At 37.4% G+C, this 26,013-nt stretch overlaps 2 protein-coding genes across 2 annotated transcripts in view; one reads left to right on the forward strand and one right to left on the reverse strand.

Moving 5' to 3' along the window:
- Positions 1 to 26,013, forward strand: part of LOC142640309 (callose synthase 7-like) — a 105,222-nt gene that overhangs the window by 63,563 nt on the left and 15,646 nt on the right.
- LOC142640977 (glucose-6-phosphate isomerase, cytosolic 2B-like) lies at positions 11,097 to 14,271 on the reverse strand. Its single transcript, XM_075815323.1, has 7 exons — positions 14,211 to 14,271; positions 14,003 to 14,098; positions 13,786 to 13,907; positions 13,239 to 13,296; positions 12,250 to 12,378; positions 11,542 to 11,606; positions 11,097 to 11,376 (listed from the first exon to the last, which is right to left on the reverse strand). Exons 2-6 carry the CDS (start codon positions 14,003 to 14,005, stop codon positions 11,589 to 11,591), a joined length of 330 nt encoding a protein of 109 aa, XP_075671438.1. The 5' UTR covers positions 14,006 to 14,098; positions 14,211 to 14,271; the 3' UTR covers positions 11,097 to 11,376; positions 11,542 to 11,588.

Consider the following 26,013-nt stretch of genomic DNA (forward strand, 5'->3'; position numbering starts at 1 on the left):
GTCCATTGCTCAACCATTTGTCATGCCAGAAGGATAATAAACTATTCTTGCCCGGAATCCACGTAATGCCCCTCTTGAATATTGTTTCGCCTTTACTTAGCTCCTTCCACGTGGTTGAACAAGATATTTTTTGGCATATGGGAAGTCTGCCTCTTCTAGTATATTTATGCGCAAGAACTTTAGCCCATGGTGAATCTTTCTCTTGATGAAATCGCCAATTAAGTTTGGCAAGTAAAGCCAAATTCTTTTCTTTGGCCGATTGAAGACCAAGGCCACCCTCCTTTTTTGGTTTGGTGATTTTTGACTGGCTGACAAGATGGAGCTTCTTCTTGTTATTTGTTGTACCCCAAATGAAGTTACAACACAATCTATCCACACCTTGGGTAATCTTAGAAGGAAGGGCTGCACACTGCATTGAGTAGTTTGGGATAGTGGAAAGGGTAGCTTGTGTCAAGACTAGCCGACCAGCAAAAGATAGAAGATGAGCTTTCCAACCCGCAAGTTTGCCTTGCACCCGCTCAATCACTGCCCCAAAATCTTGCGGAGACGATGTATGCTTCAAAGGAAACCCCAGATACTTACCCAAAGATGGAGTGGATCAGAACTCCAAAATGTTGCAAAGCTCCTCTCTACAACTATGATCCAAATTGGGAGAGAAAAAGACTCGAGATTTCCCAACATTTACCTTTTGGCTGGAAATCTCACAAAAGGTGTCTAAGACCTCTCTTACAGCCCAGCAATTTTTAACATCAGCTTTCGCGAAAAGAACAAGATCATCCGCAAAGAATAAGTGAGAGAAAGGCAAGCCACCCCTTGAGGCCGAAATAGGATCCCACAAATTATCTTCACATTTATCTATTATAAGAGCCCCAAGGATTTCTATGCACAGGATGAAAAGATAAGGGAAGAAGGGGTCCCCTTGCCTAATCCCCCTTGAAGGCTGAAAAGAATCCAAAGCCCCGCCATTAAAGAGAATGGAGATGGATTAAGACAATACACAACTCATAATAAGGGAGATGAGGTGGCTAGGAAACTTAAACAAAGTAAGAGTGTCCCTAATAAAGCTCCATTCGAGACAATCATAAGCTTTCTCCAAATCAATTTTAATGGCCATGATTCCCTCTCTACCCCTCTTGTTGGATATTGAGTGAATAAGCTCCTGTACAATAATGGCGTTATCAACACCCTTTCTCTTAGGCACAAACGCTGTTTGAAGAGGCGAGACAAGGTATTCTAGAGCTGGTCGGAGGCAAGCCACAATCAGCTTAGTAATAACTTTGTACACCGTGTTGCTTAGGCTGATGGGACGGTAGTTGTTCAGCATTTCCGGGCTGTTACACTTGGGAATGAGAGTGATTAAAGTTCTGTTGAGATACGCCGGAACTTTTCCAATGCAGAAAGATTGTTTAACTTCACTCTTAACCGAATTGCCAACGATTAACCAAAACCTTTGAAAAAAAACCTGCACGAAGTCCATCTGGACCCGGAGCTTTGTAAGGTTTAAGAGAATGAAGGGCAGAGAGGATCTCCTTATCAGTAACCGGACTTCCCACCTTGGAAAAATCTTCCGCTTTCAAGAAGCATCTCCAACAAGGAGGCTACCACTCCTGCCTAGAGGCACTGAACTGGAATGTAGTGAAGAGATGGATAAAACCTTGTCTAATAAAATCAGCAACTTTACGATCCCCAGTTAGCCAATTTCCCATACTATCCTTCAAACTAGTAATACGATTCCTCCGCCGACGGATCAAAGCTGAATTGTGAAAGAAGGAAGTGTTTCTATCACCCTCAACCACCCAAGTAATTCTCGACTTCATACTCCAATACTCTGCCTCCAAGTCTACAAGAGTGGAAAGCTCGGCTAAGAGGGATTTTTCCAAATCAACCAGGAAATTATTTGGATTATTCCCCAAAGCGGTTTGCACTCCCTTAAGCCTTGCACATTCTCTCTGCTTTCTATAGAAAATATTTCCAAACTGATTTCTATTCCAAACATTGGCTTTGGTGGTAAAAGAGTAAATGGCATTAGGAAGAAAAGTAGTCCCAGACCAAGCATCTCTGACCAACTCTAGGAAATCCGAATGAGACAGCCACATAGGTTGATACCTAAATGGTCGAGGAAAACGAACCTCCTGTTCAGTATGTAAAGATAGGATAACCGGACTGTGATCAGAATGGGATCGTTCTAGATGAGTGACTTGGGCTTCTGGATAAAGCACATTCTAGCCAGAATTAACAAAAAATCTGTCGATTCTCTCCTGAATAAGAGTAGACAAGGGTTGACGATTTGTCCACGTGAATCGCGGTCCTGAGAAACCCAGATCAATCATATTACAAGTGCTCAAACATTCCTGCAATTTAATGGCTCTTGAGATGTTGACCGGTCTGCCACCTAATATATCTTCACCCGTTAACACCTCATTGAAATCCCCCGCGATGATCCAAGGGAGAGCATGAAGATCAGCAACCTTAGATAAATTGTTCCACAACAACTGCTTTCTGCATATCTGGGGCTAGCGTAAATTGCCGACAACAACCATGAATTATTTGAGGAGAGGTCACGCACCAAGGTGTGAATCTCTTGCTCCATAGATGAAAGCTCAGAGACCTCAACGTGTGTGGTGTCCCACAAAACCCAAAGACCACCGGAGAACCCAATATTATTGGCATGAATGGCCCTATCAAAAGGCAGTCTATCTGAAATATCTTTAGCCCTCTGGCCACTGATTTTTCTCTCAGTGATAATCATTATAGCAGGGGAATGGTTCTGAACCATATTATGAACAACACTATGAAAGCATGGGTTTGATGCACCCCGACAATTCCAATTTATTATCTTCATAATTAAACTAAATATAGATAGAGAGGAAGGAAAAACAAAGTTATTCAAGGCCAGGGGACTCACCTCCTTCCACAGCCTGCATGCCCTCCATTCCCACTATATGATGCTCTTGTGGGTTAGCTTGAGGTTCAAGCTCCTCAATCATATTGTCCATTGTTAGATTGGGGTTTGAAATTGGGCATTCCACATTCCTGTTCCTTTGCGGTCTCCATCTTGTGACCAACATGACCACAAGAAAAACATAATGAATTAATCCCTTCGTACTGAACCGGCTGTTTAACACCACCAATCTTTATAATCTTGATGAGAGGATTAGCAATATTAACTTGAACACAAATCCGAGCATAACGCCCCCTGGACTCGGATGCCATTCGTGTATCAATCCTTAAAACAGGACCTATAATTTGCCCAAAATCATGTAGCACCGTTAGTTCATAATATTCAATAGGAAGCTCAGGGAACCTCACCCAAACAGCTACTGAGGATACACTAGCTGTTGATGGTTTGAAGTTAGGTTCCCACTTCCTAATAGATAGAAAATGTCCACCAATAAACCAAGGACCCTCCTTCAAAACTCTGTCAAAATCTTCTTTCGACAAGAAACGGATTAGGAAAAAATCCTGCTCTAGATCAATGCATTCCAATCTCTGCCACAAGGTTTCCAAATGGACATGATCCGCGATGTGAGAAAATGATACCCCACAGTCTTTCCAATCACCTTAACTATCAGCGCATTTGACCATAGGGCCCTAATGCTTGCTTTCCTAGCACCAGAAAGATTTAGAGCTGCTATGCCCGCTTCAAGGTCCGAGCTTTCATCATCGGAGTCGTTAGTCATGTCCAAATCATCTTCAAACCTGAAAGCTTTTTCATACGCTCCAGGTATCTCACCAGTCAGCTTCGCCTTGTAGGAGCTTCCTATCCCCTCAGCATGGGGAGAAGCATCCTCTGTGATGATATCACCTCTATGAGCTTCCTTGACCTTCTTTGTGCTACGTTGCAGCTCTTCGTCTTCCTCCCTTGACCTCACAGTGGCCTCAGAGCTCATCCTGCTCTTCCCTCTCAGCAAATTCATATCTAAGGTAAGGGTTTGCATAATTTGATTGTCATTGTAGTTGGGTATGTTGTCTATGAGTGTGGGTTAAAGAGTTTTACCATTTATTTTGTAGATAGTTAACATAACTTAGTTAATTTATCAATATTGTGAATTATAGAACTTTGTTTTGTTAGTGTTAATTTTTTGAGTATTTATTTGTATAGTTTTTGTTATCAAAATTTTATTCATCATTTTATTTTTATCATGATCTTACAAATTTCTTTGACTTTATTTATCATTGGTTTGGGTATGAAATGGGTAGTGAATGAATGTAATGAATGGGAATGGGTATGTAATTATCAAAATTTTATTCATCATTTCTAGGTTTTTATTTTTATCATGATCTTACAAATTTCTTTGACTTTATTTATCATTGGTTTGGGTATGAAATGGGTAGTGAATGAATGTAATGAATGGGAATGGGTATGTAATTATCAAAATTTTATTCATCATTTCTAGGCTTTTATTTTTATCACGATCTTTCAAGTTTTTTTTACTTTATTTATCATTGGTTTGGGTATGAAATGAGTAGTGAATGAATGTAGTGAATGGGTATGTAATCATGCTCCTCTACCCACCTAGTTCTTTCAGAACCCTTTTAGGCATTATAGGTCACCACACAATGGAGTAATAGATAATTCCGTCTCTCCATCCACTAGGATTAGAAGGTTTACGTCTTGGCCTTTAGATATTAATGGGCACTCTATAACCTGGCTTGAATATGTTCATTGGTAAGATTGCATTACTTTTTTCTCTCACTTTACGACTATGTGATTTAACTAACATAGGACTTGACTTGAACAGGTTCACAATGCCTGATATTGTTATAATCATATACCATGGTGGTCCGCTTAAGAATCCCAATGCGAACAAGGGATTGCCATTTGAGGGGCCGGGTATGAAAACCTATTATGCCGAAGTTGATCGTAGGTTGAAAACCCTTGATGAATTGAAGATATTTGTCATGGAAGAGTTGTGTAAGAATCCTGATGCGTACAACATGCAAATTACTTATCGTATGCCAAATGAAATCATGAAGCACCGGATTAATTACAAGTATATGCTGATAGAAAAAGACAAACATGTGAAGATCATGTTTGACAAGTTGGAGAGTATAGCTGAAGTAAGTAACATTGAGTTGTACATACAGTTGGAGCCGCGTGCAGTATGGCAAGAGGATATCCAACAAACAACCACAAGCTTACAAGTTGCAATTCCGGATGCTCAATATAAGTATTCTACCATGTAGAGGATGATGATGTTCATGCCGATGGAGATGATGATGATGATGATGACGACGACTATGTTGATGAGACTACTGCCGTTAACAATGATGATGATGATGATGATGATGACGACGACGACTATGTTGATGAGACTACTGTCGTTAACAATGATGATGACGATGATGATGATGACTATGTTGATGAGAATCTTGCCATTAACGGTGAAGATTTTGCCGATAAAGATGACTATGAAGACATGATTGAGAGAGGGGACTTTCGGGACTTTGAGAGGGACATTGATGACGATGAGACATTGGACGGTGGTGAACCTGATGCAGACGATGTTATTAGTGTCCAAAACATTACAAACACAATCCCTGCCTACGCACCTCCTGCGTTGTCATTCTCTGCAAATACTTGGGAAAATATGGTTGATCCTTCGCATATTGAGATGCCATTTGTGTCTACTTGGAGAGAGGGGATGAATTTGTGCAAAGGGTTGACTTTTGCCAGTAAAGTGGAGGTGAAGCGCGTATTAACAATTTGTGCCCTCAAGGAAAACAAATACTTTAAGATCACTAGGTCGACGAGGAAAAATTTTTGTGCGAAATGCGTGCATGAGTCATGCAAGTGGTATGTCTACGCAGTTATGAAGCCCGAGCTCCAAAATCTATGGATGGTCACCGTGTATGTAGGTCCTCACACGTGTATACCGACTGGGGTGCGAAATGATGGTAGAATGATGAGTTGTAATTTTATTGCAGCAGAAATCCATAACAAGTTACGTGAGGATCACACCACTCAAATTAAGCATCTCAGATCTCTGATAGAGGCGAAATATAATGGCCATAAGCCTTCTTACTACAAGGTATGGGATGCGAAACAAAAGGCGATTGCGCTTATGTTTGGAGATTGGGAAGAATCTTACCAAAGGCTGCAAAAGTTGCTAATGGCGTATATTGATCAGGACCCGACTACCCAGTTTTGCTATCGTGTCACACCCACCGATGAAGATCACACCGTATTGTTGCATTATGTGTTTTGGTCTTTCGGTCCATGCATATCAGGATTCAAATACTGCAAGCCAGTTATCAGTATTGATGGGACCCATCTGTATGGTAAATATCAGGGAAAGTTGTTGGTCGCAATGGCAACCAATGCTAACAACAAGGTATTCCCTCTCGCCTTTGCTGTTGTTGTGGATTGTGAGTCGGGGTCCGGTTGGAGGTGGTTTTTACGATGCCTCGAGAGAAACAATTGGCCACCTGATACCTGACGACGGCATTTGCATAATTTCGACCGACATCTCGGTATCAAAAACGCCATTGCAACCGGCCTAGAAGGGATGATGGAAAAGCAGGGGTATTTCATAGATATTGTCTTCGACATGTTGCTAGCAACTTCAACACCCATTTTCAGAACTCGACTCTAAAGTCAGCGGCGTTGAAAGCGGGATATGCTAGTCAGGTAGTTAAATTTGCTACCATAATGGACTCCATTAAGCAGGTGGAAATTGAGGCCATTAGGAAGAAGAAGAAGGTGACGGGGAGGGATGGTAAGGAAAAGAATCAAGATTATCTTCCATACACATACCTAATGAGCGAGGATGTGGACATGTGGACCCAGTCATACGATGGTGGGAGACGTTTTGGAGCAATGACAACCAATATATCAGAGTGTTTCAATGGTGTGCTGAAAGGTGCACGGGGCCTTCCTATTGCCGCGTTGGTTGAGTTCACTTGGAACAAACTTGTTCAATATTTCCACGACCGGCACAAAGAATACCATTATAAGTTGTCAGATGGTAAGAAATGGAGTGAATATGCCTTATCCACGTGGGATGGAAATAAGCGTAAATCTGAGAAACACTATCTCAAGCCATTTAGCAATGAAGAGCTGATATTTCAAGTAGTTACCCAACTCAACATGTGTAGCGCAGGAGGGGGAAACCACAGTTACGAAGTTCGGTTACGGGAAAAAACATGCAGTTATGGGAAATGGCAAAATATAGGGATCCCGTGTTCACATGCAATTAGAGTATGTGACTATTTACATATTGATTCGACCACGTATATTCACCCATGTTATGGTTTGAACCATGCCCTTAACACTTATGAGCATGCATTTGTGGTTCCTAAGTCACAGTCATTATGGAGGGATACCATGGGGCCAAAGTGGTTGCCTAATTCGGCATTGTTGCGGGCCAAAGGTCGACCGGTGAAGTCACGAATAAGGAATGAGATGGATGGAGTGAGGAATAAGGATCAAGAACCGGGATGGCGGAGGGAGGACGCAGATTTGATAGAGAGTCAACCCAAGAAGACATGTGGACTGTGTCATGCTTCCGGGCATAACCGCAGAAAATGTCCGCAGTCCCGTGGTGCTTCCACAAGCGACCATGTTCCACACTAGGTAGGTTGGCAAAAAGTTATGCATCGGTTAAATAATTGTTGTTCATTCGATGTTTACCTAAGGTTTACTATCTTGTCTCCTAACGTAAATACTCTACGTTTTTCAGGCATCCTTCCATGGACGACGTTTTTGTCATGCGGACCGCTGATCTTAGGAAAAGTGACTACGTTGTATTGGCTCTATGTGAAATTTTTGATTGTTGTTGAATGTACTTGTAATTCTCTATCCAATGTACCTCTATGAAGATTGTGATTTGAGTAGTATGGTTAGAATTGCAAATTAAGCGTGGTTGAACATGTTTAGAATGGTGATATATTAAGAATGACTTTTGTTGTGATTTGAGTGCATTTACATTGTAAAACTATGCCTGAAACAGAGCATTTTCTGCTAGGGAAAAAAAAATTGCCCAGTGAAAATCGAGTTTTAGAGACTCGAGTTCCACTGGGCTATATTCAGTGAAATAGAGCATTGCTCTCTGCCTGAAACAGAGCATGCTTCTGCTGGGGAAAAAAAAATTTGCCCAGTGAAACTCGAGTTTTATACACTCGAGTTCCACTGGGCAAATTATTTTGAAACAGGGCATGCCTCTCTGCCTGAAACAGAGCATGCTTCTGCTGGGGGAAAAAAAAATTTGCCCAGTGAAACTCGAGTTTTATACACTCGAGTTTCACTGGGCAAATTTTTTTGAAACAGGGCATGCCTCTCTGCCTGAAACAGAGCATGCTTCTGCTAGGAAAAAAAATTGCACAGTAAAAATCGAGTTTTAGAGACTCGAGTTTTTTGGAAATCTCGATTCTTTAATACTCGAGCTGTAGTGGAAAATAAAATCGGTCCATTTGGTCTAATTTGGTCTGATTTGGTCTGATTTGGTCTAATTTGGTCTAATTTGGTCTGATTTGGTCTGATTTGGTCTAATTTGTTCTGATTTGGTCTGATTTGGTCTAATTTGGTCCATTCAGTCCACTTTGTTCCATTTTGGTCAGTTTCGATCCATCTTTGTGTACTTACATATATAATTGGAGACAACAAGTTTAGGTTGAGAGCCCTTATTCTAAATCTAAATTTATTAAAACAAATTCTCAAGTTTGGGGGTCAGCTGTCCACCATTGCTACACTGATATTCATAGTGCTACATGTGCTGCTCAATAGCTCGGCACTGTTGAACCCTATCTACTCATATCATTCACACTCACGTCAATACACAGATTTGCATCATTTTGCAATGCACTGTTTTCAAGGATGCAGAAGACCCCTGAAAAGTTTATGATGCATTTAACACAACTCGGTATTGTCTTGTCAAGTTCATGTCAGATGAAACACAAGCATGCTAAATACTCTTCACATGAATACTATTCAGCTGAATAGTCATGGCAGTACACTGCAACTACTGCCCAGAATAAGAGAATCTCACTGTGACATTTGAACAAAAAATTCGTATCGTGGTTTTCCAGCCTGTATTGACATGACAAGCCTGAATATGTTAAATTTTATTATTGAATACACAGTGGAATGAGATTATAAATGTACCACAATTCTTTTCTTATTCCTACACCACTAACATTGTAGGTTGAGTAAGCTATGAGTCGCAACGCCTCAACATCATCTCGTACACGTAGAAACAAGTTTCAATCTACTTCAACAAATGAATTATCACAAGTTCCAGCAGATCAACAACTACAAACATACACAGACCACTATGGAGGGAAATGGGTTGGAAAGAAGAGAGATTTCGTTAATATGCCAATATACACGTACGAGAGTCTTGGAAGCGTTGGCCACATCATGGTCGGCAAACCTACAAAACTAAGTACAGATACCACCGCAATGGAGTTCACCGTAGCAGAACCACCATGGTCAACCCTATACGAGAAGAGGTGTGAGTTGGAGGTATATTGTCGATGGCACGGGTTACGAGTTCCTAAGGCACGCTCAGCCGAGTTACCTAGAGATGAACCTGCCAACATACTTGCTCGCCTTGAACAAGAGAACAATCAAATGCAAAGGTGGTTAGACCGTTTTCATGCAGTCCAAAAAGTTAGGAAGCATCTAAAGGGGAAGGCGCAAGAGCGAGCCATGAAGTCTATTAATGAAATTACTGCGTTAGATGATGAAAGTGACATTTCAGACTTCTCAGATTCAAGCAATGATGACTTCCAAAAATTTCTACCTATGAACATTCAACGTTGTTGTTGATGTCTACACGTTTTGTGAACCTACAAAATGTTGTTGATCGTGAGGGCAAATGATCTTATTGTACGTGCACCTTTTGCAAATCTAAAGATGAATTGTTCATTACTTTTGGCTAAGTTTATATGAAATCACTTGCTCATTTTTTCCCTGCTATTCATTGTTGGTATGTTATGAAAAGATGTACTTGTATTAGTGTTTGCAAGAATTATAAGTGCTTGGTGAAAATTATGGTCTAAACTCACATAATGTACACATTTATTTCAACAAGTTAAACTCAAATGATATGCATATCAGCATATGGATAAAGTCAATTATTTCTCTCTAACTCCTGTCAGTCTCAAACCTTGGATCACTCCCAGCAGAGAAAGTCTTAATTGCTTCAATAAAAATATCACACAATTGGTATTGCCCACCATGAATACACAGTACTTGCTACATTTGAGAATTTTTACGACTCCAAAGTCGCAGTAGTTTTGAATATGGCTCTGATTAATATTGAGAGTTTGACTTAGACAGTAATATGCCATATGTTATCAACAATGTTTTGATAATGTTATTTAAAATATGTTAAAATGTGTTAAAACTATACTGCCAAATGGATAGTAGGATTAGTTTCTGCAAACTTTTTATAGTACAAATGCATAAAAGAGGCTTGTAATTTGTAATTCAATAAAGAGAACCACAATTCCCTTTTCCTATTTGTTGTGATTATCGCATTATAAAAACAAAAAAACAAAAACAAACTTTCATGAATGACAAGTGGGAAGAAATGTTTAAATCACTCCCATTCACGAGCAGTTCAGCCCATCCGTTATACTTCTAATAGCAATATGATATATTCATAGATTTCATCTTCAACTTAGAATTTCTATTCTTCTAGAATTCAATTATGCTTTTCTATTAGTTAAAGATCCATAGATAAATCTCAGACCAATATTTTGAACTCAAATCATTTACAATTTTCCATTTAATAGTTAACCAACAAAAGAAGCCAGTACAGCGTCCGTAGCATTAGTCATTGTTAGTACACTGTTCTTCAAAATTGCTCCAAAAAACCAATTTGAATTTACAAAGAATCCTCCCTCCCTCCGTCCGTAGCACTCCTATTCCCTACCTTCTTAAATAAGTGCAGATTTTTTATATAAAAATAAATTTTAAAAATAAATAAATAAATAAATAAAAAGGAATATAAATAAAGATATGTATTAATTCAGACCTGATCCTATATATAATCCTATATTATATGTACCTCATCCACTTCCCTTTTTCTTCGAATGTCCTTAAAAATATTAATAAAAATCGTTCTAATTGCATCCCTCAATTTGAATGGCTGTGGACCTGTAATAGTTGATGTGTTTTGGTTTATATTACACAAATCAGATGGGAAAAAAATATAGTTCTCTGTTGAATCAATTAAAGGAGCCAGCCCAGAGGCTTAAACAAGTTGCAAAGGTACTCAACACAGGGCACATGCAGAGATACTAAAAATTACGTCAACCGCACAACTGTGATGCATCAACACACAATCATAAACACACTGGTGGGAGATATCTGTATATGTCATAAATCTGATCCTTGAACCCTCTGCTCAACATCTCATCAGATTCATCCTGTTGGAGCATCACAAAAATTAAAAATTAATCCCTACCAAGCTTACACACACACACAGAACACTAAAAACTCGAGATTAATAAAAGAGAGAATTTACTTAGAGAGAGAGAGAGAGAGAGGAGAGTTAAAAGAGTAAGGTTAGGGATCACAAAACATAAACTTACAACAATTAACAATTTGATGTGTGTAGTTTTCAGTGTTCTCCTTTTGATCATGTCACAAACTCTGCCTGGAAGCTCGCACCAAACATAGTTAATGGACATAGTGGGGCAGAACATGATAATGTATTATTCTATCCTAATCACTGGTTCCTATCATATAAAATAACAAACACTGGTGCTAAGTTTTTATTCACTCTTGACCAATAAAAAATAGTTTTTATTTACTCTTGGAAATTGAGTGTGCGCATCAAAACTAAGAGTGGCACACTTCCATGCTTATGGCAGGATTTATAGCTCTATTGATTACGATTTATTGGTTAAAAACTCAGACAAAAAATACATAATAAGCATACAATTGCACACATGACTACATGTTAAAAGATGGTTACTTTGAATTTTACCACTTTGTACCTGCCTTTTTTTTATTATTATTATTTGTTTTAGTACAAATAATTTCATTAAATAAAGTAGTAAATCTCAAATACTCAAGGCATGAATCTGAGCAGCACCAAAAGATTTACAATCGCCCAAAAACAGGACATTGATTTATTAGACCCCATGACATTCCCTATAGTTAAAATAACATAGTAAGAGAAATAGTATATAAAAATTCAAGAATTTATTGTAAATGATAATGAAAATTTTAATAAGCATTCATGCAATTATTAACAGACGTTTTAAGATCATTGTTTAAAAGAACACTTAGATCACCTGGTGAATTAGTTGGTAGAAGCTGTGCTGACCATTTGTTCCTGGCTCACCAAAGTCAATTTCACCAGCCTCAAAAGGTAGTAGGACCCCATCAATTGAGACACCCTTGCCATTACTTTCCATGCTAACCTGAATTTATTAAATGAAGAAGGTATGCAAACATTCAAAAAGCAGCTCCTCGAAAAATATTTGCAAGCAGAATGCTGTGGTATACATGCCTGTTGAATGTGCGGGGCAAACTAACACACGTAACATTCATACCCAAGTCTATGTACCAAATGTTATTTCTATGGTATGGAAAATAAACAAACTAAAGCAGGTATTCTTCAAATAACGTTTATTTGATCCATTTAACAACTTGAGGATGCTCCAGCTAATTGTTATAGACTGGTGTCGCATGTGTTAGTTGGCTGGGAAACTACAGATCATCTACTTCTTCATATAGAGAACTTAAAAGTATGGTGTTTTCTCTTTTTGGGGTTCACTAGGTTATGCCAAAGGGTGTTGTGGAGCTCTTAGCAAGTTGGCAAGGAAGGCATGGTAGACGTAGTAATATAGAGATTTGAAAGGTAATATCTCATTGTCAAATGTGGTGCATCTAGAGGGACAGAAATGCTAAAAAAATTTACGGTTCTGAAAAATCTGTTCTTAACCTAAATATTTTTTCGGTCATAGTTAAATGGGGTGAAGTAACTGCGTTTGAAGTGATGTTCAAAAGAAACCCTCCTTTGGGACTCATTCACCGAATGTCATGCATATATTTAGAGGTAAATTGAACAGCATATGACTGACATTCATATGAAACCTTACCGACGGAACCAGGAAGACTCACTCACCCAATATCATGCATAAATTTGTAGGTACAAAGACGAGAACTTTTCATAAGTTGAAGACGAGAAAAACCAAAAATTTGCAGGAATACATGACGTTAATACATATCAGAAAATTAGAACACTGAACCATAATCAGAGTCATGAATATGCACTAACCTCAGTTCTCTGGCAGTCCCTGTGCAAGAACCACCATGGACCATTTTTTGATAGTAATCTGAAAAAAAAGAAAAGAAAAAAGATTATAAATAAATACATCTACTAGCACAAGCAAGAACTGGCAACCATCAAATCTACTTAAACAGATTGACACTGATAAACATCCTAAAGTCCTCATGAACATTGACATGACAACAATTTTTTTTTTTTTTTATATGCAAATTCTGACAATACCTAACTTCTAAAAAATATGCTTATGAATGAAAATTGCAAACATCAGTAATATATGGTACTAGACCAGAGATTAGTAGAACGAAATATGACTTCACATCATTATGCATTATCAAAATGCCAACACCAAGCATGTCAATTGTCAAGTGGACACATACTAAATAAAAATTTTCATCAACAATTGCATATCAGCCCTCACCTACTACTAGGATAAACAGTCAAAAAGAGAATATAATTCATAATTCACAATATAGAACCATCGTATGAAAGTAATAGTTCAAAATTCACCATACTCTCATAATATTGTAAAGTTTACCTCGCAAATCCTGCCACCGTCCGTAAGCCCATAAAGAGAGTTAAGCCCAACCAAACCCCAGGAAGGCCCAAAATTGAAGGAGCATAGAGCAAAAAGGTTGAACATATTGCCCCCGATATCATCTATAAATCCATCAAAAAATGTCAAAAACAAGCAATAAGCACAACCAATTAAGGACATCTCAAAGAAATTTTTACTTTGCAATGGTAAGGTTTACCATAGAGTAAGCTGCATATGGGAAGTCTGAAACACCATAATGGAGGCCATCAAAAATAAAAGCCAGGGCATTCAAAGGTTGACTAGCACTGACAAACTGTGGAAAAATTTTGAATTCATAAGAAATATGCAAGGGCACCGACATTTGTGTAAACTTGTAAAGCTATACAAAAATCAAACAAATCATCCATTGTTAGTGTGCTACATACCAGTACCCCAGTTCTAACAATTTCCAATACTTCAGCATCCTTTGTAAACACAGTGGCCAACGAACCAGGTGGAGGCTCTATCCTCGAGCACAAGAATGGCAACCTCGCCCATGCCCAATACTGGACCAATTGCAACGCCCCACCAATCTGTGATGCCTCTTTATCACTTGCCCGGCACAACTCTCTATACAACCATGCCAGGCAACCACTACCCCAACTATACTTTGGCGGATCATGAAGGTTCCGCAGGAACTCCAAGAACATCAGATGCACCCTATCTCCCGACTTATCCATGAAAATCTTATCCCCTAGTAGTGCTAAAATATAGCACCGGGCATACTGATGTACTTGCTCCTCCGTTGCATCATGAGGCAGTGGCTCTGCAATGCGCTCAACAAGGCGGCTAATGAGAATTCTTTGCCCCACCAAAGTTTTGTTGTCATTCTCCGGAACGCCAAAACCAAGCAACTCCACGCATAGTTGCCTCCAATTCCCATCCACCACAGTAGTCGGCCCAACCAAGACCTCACCGTCTATAGGAAGTCCAAAAATGACCTCCACATCTTCTAGGGTGATTGACATCTCACCATGTGGAAGATGGAACGTATGAGTCTCCGGCCGCCATCGCTCAACTAGGGCCGATATTAGGCAATGATCTATCTCTCTGGAAGGGACCCTAAACAATCCTTCTAACCCCACCAACTTGATAATATCAATCACCCGATTATCTTGCATCGTTATCTTTGCCATCTCCTTAGCGCGACCACGGCATGTAAGTGAGCCCGAGTCCTGTAAAATGGATAAAAATTATAGCGGTTGTTAGAATTAGATATACAACTTTCAAAGAACTTGCTAAAAGTCAAAGACGACGTAAAAATTAAAGTAGTTGTTAAAACTAGATATTTCACCTCGCCATTCCAAATGTCCTCTGATCGATGATTTCGTTGTCGCGTTAACAATGAAGGATCTTCTGGACCAGGGTGCACAATCTCTGGCTCCTCATCGATCCCAGGCTCCATACTGCAAAGAGTGCAACAATATTCCATAGAATTAAGTGTTCATAAATAACTCTAATGCCCACAAACAATTATATTAAGCCTAGTTACATAACCTCAACAAACAAGATATGAAGAACATATATCCCAAGTCAAAATTTTGGAAAATAACACAGTTCAACACACCTCATTAAAAAGACATCCTGCCTAAACTCTCTCTACATATCTGAATTTACACGCTCAGACTCGAGGACTTTAATAGCTACTTCCACACCAAAAAATTATATTAAAACAATACCAAATAACTCAGCTGCTTGGTTAATAAGTTGTGCAGCTGAGTTAAATAGATGGAAGCATATCAGAAGAATGAAAAATCCAGCAAACTACCAAGACTCTATAAACAGTACTAATTACAAAGACTCAATTGGAAGTTTAGAAAAAAAGATCCCCTAGTAGAGACGCCTAAGAGTTAAGACATTCTAATAATTTAATAAAAAACCATTATAAAATAAAATGAAGTTTTATAAAATAAAAAATGAATCCTTTTTTACTCCCAAAATACTGAGAATATTCATGCAAATTGTCCCCAATGTGTCTGAAACAAACACACTAGTGGATTTTGAAGTACATGTGGTTCTTAGGTATTATGCTTGAATCAGTAGCCACTTCTCCTGAAGCCAAATTTATCTAGCTGTAATTCCCAAAATGCGGTTCAGGTCTTTTATTTTTGGCCTACAAGTTGGTGTTTGTATTTTTTGAACTGGAAGATGCATTCTTTCTGATTTGCTTATCATGCTGGTGTTGCTGGGGTTTGATGTCATTGTAGTGCCTAAATCTGTTCCACTCGGTGTTCATTAGTGTAAGGGAGATTGATGCTCTTTAAGCTGTGTGTAGTATTAGCTGCTGAAGGTCAATGGTTGGGTTGCATTTGACAGAATTCTGGTTCAACTTGAACACTTAGACTTGGTTCGCACCCTATGATAGTAGTATGTTTAGAGAAAAAATTGTGATTGTAGGATTTGGGTTGTGGTTTTGGCTGCTTGATTATGTTTTCACAAGGCCAAGACTTTATTCTTGAAATTTTCTGGAAAATTGCCCAGGGTCTTTGGACCTAATCGCATTTCCTCTCTCTCATATAACATGTAGGTTGAGTTCAAAGGTTCATTCTAGGCATATGGAATTCGGGTTTGTTTTCTTTTCAAGCATTTTCCCCTTTTCCAATATTCCAAAAAGGATATCAGAATTTATATTCAGTCTATAAACATCAGTTGGTTTTCTTATGTCACTTTGTTCACTCTTGTTCAGTTTAGTTCTCGAAAAGTACTAGGAAAATTAAATCTAGAATAATTCTCCCAGCTTGAGCTCTATAATTTCCATCGGAGACAACAGTGCTTAGTTATCTACCAATTCTTAACTCCTCCTATATGTTTTGTTTCATCCTTCTCTTCTATAGCATCTTGTTTTCATTATGTCATAACTCTTCTTGTCTATTTTATGTGGCAATGCTACTTTGTTTTCTTGTTAAAATTAATGTGTGATAGAAACAGAAACTGAGTTTTTTTTTTATTTTCTAATAAATATTTTTCATGGATTTTTATTTTGTTTCATTTTCTAAATCAGGAAGCTAGCAGAACTTGGTTATAATCGAAGCGCCAAGAAATGCAAGGAGAAATTCGAGAACATGTACAAGTACCACAAAAGAACCAAAGAAGGTCGCACTGGGAAACCCGATGGACAAAACCTATCAATTTTTTGATCAATTAGAAGCTTTCGAACATCATCCTCAAATTCAATCACCTACACCTCCAAAGCCTCCAACTCCAACAACAGCATTGGCAATGCCATTACCAAACCTTCCAAGTATTGCTCATCAAGTCACTGTTACATCAGCCACACTACATACTGCGAAAGTAGTCTCACTCCAAAAACAAAACAAAAAAATTTGAAACCAGTAATGATTTTTTCCCCTTTTGGTCAGAGTAGTAATGAACTTAAAACTCTCCCAAAAAAAAAAGACAAATTTCTTCCATGACAACTTTGAATCTTATCTGGACTTATTTGAAGGGGAAAAAATAATTGAGTTTCATATGAGAGAAGTCCCCTAAAAAAGGGACATTCCCCTTCTGCATTGACACAACACAGGTATTATCAGTTTTTTTTATAGGTAATTGAAGAATTTAATTGAATTATTAAAAACAGTATACACCCCATGTAGATAGGGAGTGTGCTAGGGACGCTAAAAGTATCATCGAAAATTGCATAAATCCAGAAATTCCTTCAGTAGAAAAGGAGTTTCCAATCAAAGCAGCCATCCAATCATACATGAAGCATTAGAAAATCAGTTTTAACTCAACTGCAAACTCTTAATCCCTTCAAAGGTATGTTGGTTTCATTCTCTCCAAATAGTCCACATGAGGCATCATAGAATTTCCCCCAAGCCATGCAAAATGATGTCTGCCACAACCGCCTTTCCAACAACCCAACAAATCCACTACCCTCTTAGGCATAACCCACTGGAGTCCATACTATTAAAACACCAATAACCATAGGCTTTGCACATAATCACAGTGAAGAAGTAAATGGGCTATAAACTCCCCATTGTTGTTACACTGTTAAACATGCAACACCACTCTACAATACAAATATTTCTCTTTAGCAAGTTATCCATGGTATGAATGTTTCCACTAGCAGCTGTCCACATGAAGAAAGCTACTTTGGTAGGAACATTTACCCTCCAAATGATTTTCCATGGGAGAAAAATGAGGGTTTTCATTAGTAAAACCCCAAATATATTGCTCCTAGTGGGAGTCTAACACATCCAGTCTTCCCCAGCCCTAGTAATTTTAGTGGAATAGGGAAGGCTAAGAAAGGATTGTAAAAATGACAACTCCCAATCATGGACAGCTCTAGTGAACATATTGTCCCAATGAATAGCTCCACTAGTCCATCTGGCCTACCACAGAAGCCTCCTCATCTCGGGCTATTCAAAATTGCTCAAGGTCTCCTTACAAATCCCCTCCTGACACCATGGATCATGCCAAAATAATAATAATAAAAATTGCTCATTTCAAACTTGATTAGTTTAGAAAATCTGTCCCAACGATTGCAAATATGTTTCCAAAGGGACACACCATAGGGTTCATTGGTTACCCCCGAAACACAGCTGCCTCCCTCCAACCCAAATTTTTTTTATCTATCAAAGTTCTCAATAATGTGTCTTTTTCCATGGCATAATGTCAAAGCCACTTCCCAAACAAAGCACTATTAGGACATCCAAAACTGCTAATGCAACTCCCACATTGAATTGGCTCACAAACTATCTTCCAATTTACCAAGTGAAACTTAACATCATCTCCTATCCACCTAACAAAAAAACTCTTAGTAATTTCTCTAAGCAACTAGCAATGCTAACAGGGATAGTTAATATGCGGGCAAAATTGAGAGCGTACTCTTTATTAAGGTGATTCTATCTCCTTCTGACAAGTAAAGCTTCTTCCATCCTTCTCACTTCTGTTTCCATATCGCTTTGGAGTTGTAACTAGCCCCCAACAACAACCCCAAGCATTTCATAGGCAGAGCAGATATCTTGCAACCAAATATGCTTTCAAAACACGACAAAACACATTTCAAATGGCAAAGTTATTCCATATCATTCCCACAAAATACCAAAGTATCATCCGCAAATAAAAGACTTGAAATCATCAGCAACTTGACTGTCCTTCCAGCCACTCTAAACCCCTGAATACATACACCCCATTATAGCTGTTCAGAGAGAAGTTCCTTTTACAATATAATAGTTTATCACAACTAGACCTAACACTGCAAACAGCCTTTATGTTTGACAGAATTTCAGCTGTCCATAAATTATACTGCTTCCTACTTCATGCTTTAATATGAATCAAACATATCTTGCAATTTTTGTGAAGTACATAATTTGATCAATGCCCAACAGATTAGCTTCCTCATGCTTTGCTGGATTAATCAATTTAACAAGATGAGAAGTATAGTAACATGCCATGCGCTATTAAGATAACACAAGCTATGATAAACATTCAAACAAAAAATAAGAACTCGCGTTACCCAAATTTAAAAACCATAATACTGAAGCATTTTGTCACAAGGTCAGGCTAATATTGTTACACAACCAGCGATCAATGCTACAACAATTCCTTTAAAGAAAGGAGAAGGCCAATTTTTGATGTCTAAATGTTGCTATATCAGTAAAAACAAAATTAAATTCCTAAATGCATGCCTCTGTGAATTAATCTAGAAGAACCCATTTCAGAAAAAGCCATGTTCAAACAAATTACACCAAAATAGAGTAACAGGACCAAAAGGTGTAAGCACCCATGGAATTAGAGAAGAGAGAGAGGCTTACCGGCGGTGTTATGGCGGACCGGCAGTCGGTGTGGCAGCAGCTGAGAAGCGAGAGAGAGAGGGTTCTGAAAGAGGCGCGTGTTAGAGGGTGACTGGTTTCGGTGTTTGAGAGATTGAGAGAGACCGTTTGAGAGACTGAGAGTTGAGAGATTGAGAGAGAGCGTTTGAGACACTGAGAGTTGAGAGATTGAGAAAGTGTTTCAGGATTTTTGAGAGAGTGAGAGTGTTTGCGTTTGAAAGGGTAAGAGGGAGAATATTGTGCAGATTTCGAGTCTTATAAACTCGATTTCTACGTGGCTCAATTCCTCCAGGTGGAAAATTTGTCCACGTAATGGAAAATTTGTCCACGTAATGGAAGTAAGAAAACACCATATCTCGAGTTTTAAAAACTCGATTTTTTAATTAAATCTCGAGTTTCTAAAACTCGAGATGTTAGTTTCCCATATACTCTCCAAAACCGGCCAACTAACGAAATCATTAGCACAGTAACGTTATTTGGAAAGGGTGTTCCAGGACTCACTTACCTTCTTAGTTCTTACTACTCTCAGCTCTTGCTTAAAAATTTCTACATTTTTTTGTCTTTTTTTCTTTAAAGAGGAACTGATTGATAGCATGCTTGATCTACTCGAACATCCTAGCTGGCAAGCACCCAAAAAAAAACATTCAATTGTAGATATATGTTTTGTTTTTTGATGAACGTAGATATATGTTTTGTTTTAATGCTAAAAAGTCATATTTTCATTTCAACTCCATCCATTGCATTCTAAATTTTTAATAATGCAGCTATGTTATACTAATAAATATGCTCTTTATGTCATACTAATAAACGTGCTCTTTCTTTCCTTAATAGGAAATATACCGCATCAATATTCCAGGCCGTCCTGTAGATGTTGGTGAAGGGAAATCTGAAAATCAAAATCATACCATCATCTTTACTCGAGGAGAAACCTTGCAAATGGTAGACGTGAATCAAGTAGCTTCCCATTTCCTCTACTTGATATTACATTATAAAGTTGACATACTGTGTTTTCTTACTATAATCTTTTTTCTTTTTTCTTTTCTTTTTTTTTCTTTTTTTCCTAAGGATAATTACTTTGAAGAAGCTTTCAAAATGAGAAATGTGTTGGAAGAATTCATTAAAAAAACAGCATAGCCGACGGAAACCCACAATATTGGGCCTAAGAGAGCATATATTCACTAAAAGGTCAACATTTATTATTATATGACTAATTATAGATTGGATCTTATAAGCTGTAAAAGAGCCAAGCTCTACTGAGTAGTGCCTATTTGAGCTTTGCTCGTCAGTAAAAATCAAATGCTCAAGCTTGGTTCGAGCTCGAGACAAGCCTAAATACAATGTTTGAACTTGAGCTCGTGGGAAAAGGAAAAAGCTTGAACTCGGCTTGGCTTGGGCTTGGGCTTGGCTTGATAAATTAATCAAGCCAAGCTCGAGCTTAATATCAAGCTCAAACTCGAGCTCAAGTCGAGTTTTTTTGCTTGGGATCTAACAAAATTGCATTATCAAGTGCTCAAATCTCTAACAATCAAGTAAACAAAAATAAGAAAATAATATACTCATTTGTTCATGCTTCTAATTTCATCTGTGGATTTAAGAAAACCAACAACCTGCATACAAAACAACCAAAAATAATAAAAAGACATTAGAAATTATTGGGGAAGATGATAATTATAGTCAATATTTAGTATATTAAGAGAAAATCAACTTTACGTTATTATAGTTGTATTATCAATATGCACCATATCAACATAACATGACCTTTGCAAATATAAAAAAATCATAGATATAAAATACCATTATCAAATAACAAAGCACATACCAATTACACCCTCTTGCAAACACAAAAAACTAACATCCACAACAAAAAATCCTTCAGCTCATTATCCTTCCAACTACATGTAAAAGCAAATATAAACTTTCAAGGTCATTACAAAAAAAAGAACTATAAAAAAAACATTTAATGAAAAAAAAAAGGACACACATACGTACTAAACAATATACTTAAGATAGCACCATATTGGAAAAGGTCTAGCTATCTCCATGATGCTAGTAGACCCCGGTTCAACCTACAAAAAAAAATTAAAAGCTTTAGATTCCAAGTCTTTGTTACAATAGAAAAAAATTAAAATAAATTTAAGTTGTTTTTCGGAAAAGAATTAATAAATGTGACGAACACTTACTTTTGATTGTTTCTTAGTTTTGTAAAGAGTTCGAACCCAATCACCTCCACAAAGTAAAACTTGTATAGTTTTTGTTGATAAAGAAGTTCGATACACATCAATTACTCTACCTCCTGTAGAGAATGCAGATTTTGAAGCTACTGTGGTGATAGGGATGGAAAGTATGTCAGATGCCATTTTTGAGAGAATAAGAAATTTTAGGTTGTTAGCCTTTCACCACTCCAAAGCATCAAAGTCTAAGTTTGAATCATCCACGCATAAAAAGATACCTTCTTCCAAGTACACATCCAAATCTGATTTTGCTGGTTGTATGTTATCGGCATTTCTAACAAACTGACCAAACTCCATTCTACCTCTAGTTTTAAACTTTGAATTATTGCCACCAACACCTTCAATGGATTTAGATGCACTTTGTCCAGTTTTGCTTGAAGTATATTCCACAAAATATTCATTATAAAGTTCATATAAGGAATCATGAACACAATCAATGTTTCTAGCTACTTCAAACTCTTGATAGATCTTTGGAAAGGAAAAGTTTATCAAAGTCATTTTGAACCGAGGATCTAACACAGCAGCTATGGCCATTACAAAGTTGCATTCACCCCAATATTTGTCAAACGTTAACTTCATCTTACATGCCATAGCTCTAATGTAATCATTTTCATCAAGTGACTTCTCATTTAAAACTTATTCTTTCTTCCAAACCTCAGGAATGAATATATTTGCAGTTGGATATTCACTTCTTGATATGACATTTGTGACTTCTTCAAAAACTGATAAAAAATTGCACTCGTGTTTTGTCCTATCCCAATCTTCCACACTAGGCAACCAATTACATCCTACATCTCTATCTTTGTACCTAGGGAACACCTCTCTAAACTCCAAGGCAGCAGCCAACATTGCATATGTTGCATTCCAAAGTGTGGGACAATCTAAGATCAACTTCTTGGAAGGTAATTGCAATTGCTTTGCAATCTCACCAAACTTTATAAGACGAGCTTCTGATGCAATTAGATACTTCACACTTTCACAGGCATTTTCAATCACCATTTCAATCTCACTCAACCCATCTTGTACCAACAAATTAATGATATGTGTACAACAACGTACATGAAAGATCTTGCCACCCAACATGAGCTTCCTTTTGATAGCATCTTTCAAAATTGTTACAACTGCATCATTGTTATTAGCATTGTCCAAGGTTATTGTACACACCTTGTTTTCAAGCCCCCAATCAAGCAAAGACTTAAAGATAGCATTAGAAATTACAACTACGGAATGTGGAGGCGGTACATCACAAAAATTTATAATTCACTTTTGTAATTTCCAACTAGAGTCAACAAAATGATAGGTGAGACACATATACCCAATTTTTTGTCCATATTTCCAAAAATCTGCAGTAAGGCTAACTCTATTGACACTACCAAGCATAGTCTTCAATTTTTTCTTCTCCAACTCAAAAGTGGAAATGCAATCATTCCTTGCAGTATTGCGTGAAATTTTCTGGTAATATGGAGTAGCAATTTTCATAAAAACATTAAAAACCTCATGCTTCATCATATTAAAAGGGTATTCATGCACAAGGATCATATGTGAAGCCTTTTCCCTGACCTTGGCATGGTCATACTTAAAGTTTGCTATTGCCACCTCACTTTCCACCCCACCTTCATTTACAACTAAGTGTTTTTGCTTCTTATCAGCTAGTTTACGACTTAGACAACCTTTCAAGTGCCTATGGTATTGTGTTGTTGCACCATTATTACTGTAGGCAAGTCTTTTAAGGCAGTGAATACATTGAACCTTTTTTGTTCCATCAGGAAGAATAATTTCATTAATGTCATTCCAAATCACAGAAGTCATTTTCCTTTTCTTTTGTTCAAATGGATTTTCTTCAAGTTTGACATCATTATTTTTTATAGCTTTTTCATTCTCATCGATGTTAATTACTGCATCTAGATTTTTAGTAGCAGGAGCATCCATTTGTTGACTCTCCACTTCACAAATCTAAATAAATTAACATTCCAAAACATATATGAATAAACAAGAAATCAACTTTGATATCCAAAAACACATAGCACATAGCACATAGCACAAAAAAAACTAATTACAAAGAAACTATAACATTTTTAATAGCTAACCACAGAGAACTCTGCACCTCGAGAAAAGAAAAAAAAAAAAAGCACAATCCCATTCCAAACTACATACTAGACTCCACAACCACAATCCAGTAATTACAAAGTTAAGTTATTATCAAACGAATACAACCAACAACATTTTTCTAAGTTATATAAAAATTTCATAAACAACCACAACTTGGAAATCAAGAAGAGTTTGCAATATCAAACAAACTACAATGCAAACAACTATAAAAATATATAGAAAAATTTTTAAACATGGAAATTTACCTATGTTGAGAGAAGGCTATGAACATCTTGGAGAATGGAGGTAGAGAGCGAAGATTGTAGTGATACCAAATACTACATTGGATCTAGAGCTGTTGTCAGAGCTCTTTGCACACCCACTAGAACCCTTAAATTACATGGTGATTCGATAAACACCAGACTCTAAATCCTCTTTGCTAGCATCAAACTCTTCCAAATCTAGGACTTGTTCATCTGTTGCAAGAGATATAGGGCAGATTTGGTGGAATTTCCTCACGAGAGAGAGAGAGAGAGAGAGAGAGAGCTGATAAATTCTTTGTGAAAGTTTGGGGAAAAGAAAGAAACTGGTGATAAAAGAGAGAAATATTGAGGCTTCTCAAAGAAGCTTCGATCTTTCCAAGAGAGCCTAAGAGTTTTAGGCTACAGACTGCATAGGATAGACATGGATTCATTAAGTGACAGTCAAGAATTTCAGTTTGAATAAAACTAAATTGGGTTTTTTTTTTTTTTTTAATGATAGAACTAAATTGTGAATTTTCAATAGAGAGAAGAAACTAAACTAAAGAACTAGAAAATTGAATGTGAAGTTATAGTGTATTCAGATAACTAGAAGGGAAAGGATACTTAGTAAATGACTAAACTGTAACACACAAAAAGAATAGGAAAAGACAACAAAGGGACACCTAAGATGGTGAAGTCCAACTGTCCATAACATGCATGAAGTACTACTGTACTAGAGAACTCTAGAAGTAGAAATTGAAAAGTCTACAAAAAGCGTGAGTTACTAAAAGTGAAGTCTTTAGTCCTTTTTTTTTTTTGTTGCTAAAAATGTTTTTTTTTTAAAGAGAAAAGAAAAAGGAAAAAATAATAAAGTAATGGGCAATGGTAAGTGGTCTCATGTGGGGAATTTCATTATTAAAATATGTAAAATATAATAATATTTAGTTTATTTAGCAAATATATATCAAGCCTTTTATCAAGTTATACACGAGCTTAAGCTTGGCTTGTATTGTATCAAGCCCGATTGTTCACAAACAAATTTTTTTGCTTAGGCTTGGCTTGTTTATCAAATAAGCCGAAAACTAAGACTCAAGCTTAGCTTATTTATAACAAACAAACATAAACGAGCTTTTTATCAAGCCGAACCCTAGTTGTTCATGATCAATTTAGTTCGTTTACAGCCCTAGATCTTAAGGAGTGTCTAATTATAGATTGGATCTTAACGAGTGGTAACGAAAATATCTCATTAGATTCAATATTCTTATTTCAATACAGAGAATATGAGAAAATATGGATGTCAAACCAAGTTTCCATTGTTCTTATCTTTGCAAATGAGCATCCTTGTTGGGTATTGGGATCTCATAATTCTAAGGATTTTTCTACATGTCTGGTTCATTGCAGTAAATTTTATGACACCAGTGAAGCAGCATATGACCTGCAATTAATATCGAATTGGTATTAGAATTCAAGACCAGGAAAACCAAAGCATAACATGTAATGGAAAATACATTCAAAGCCAAATAAAACAAATGCTAATGGCTTTCAACTACCATACCAATATGTGGCCTTATAAGGACCAAAAGCCACGTGTCCACGAGCAGATAATTAGAAACCTGGGATAAACGTGTTCTAAATGTGTGATAGTAATGGCTAACACTTAACTGGTGGCCTTATTGACTTAACATGAAGCCTACCCATTAGCGGACATGACAAATGATCTTATCAGTGGTCTTCACAGTCACTATGTTATGGCAAGAAGGTACATACAAGGTAAATCAAAGTGATCCAGCGACTTCGAGGCATAGCTTTCCATTTTGAAAGGAGCTCTTTTCGCTTCGAGGTTAGCTTTCC

This window comes from Castanea sativa, chromosome 6, assembly GCF_040712315.1.
Source record: "Castanea sativa cultivar Marrone di Chiusa Pesio chromosome 6, ASM4071231v1".
Lineage (NCBI taxonomy): Eukaryota > Viridiplantae > Streptophyta > Magnoliopsida > Fagales > Fagaceae > Castanea > Castanea sativa.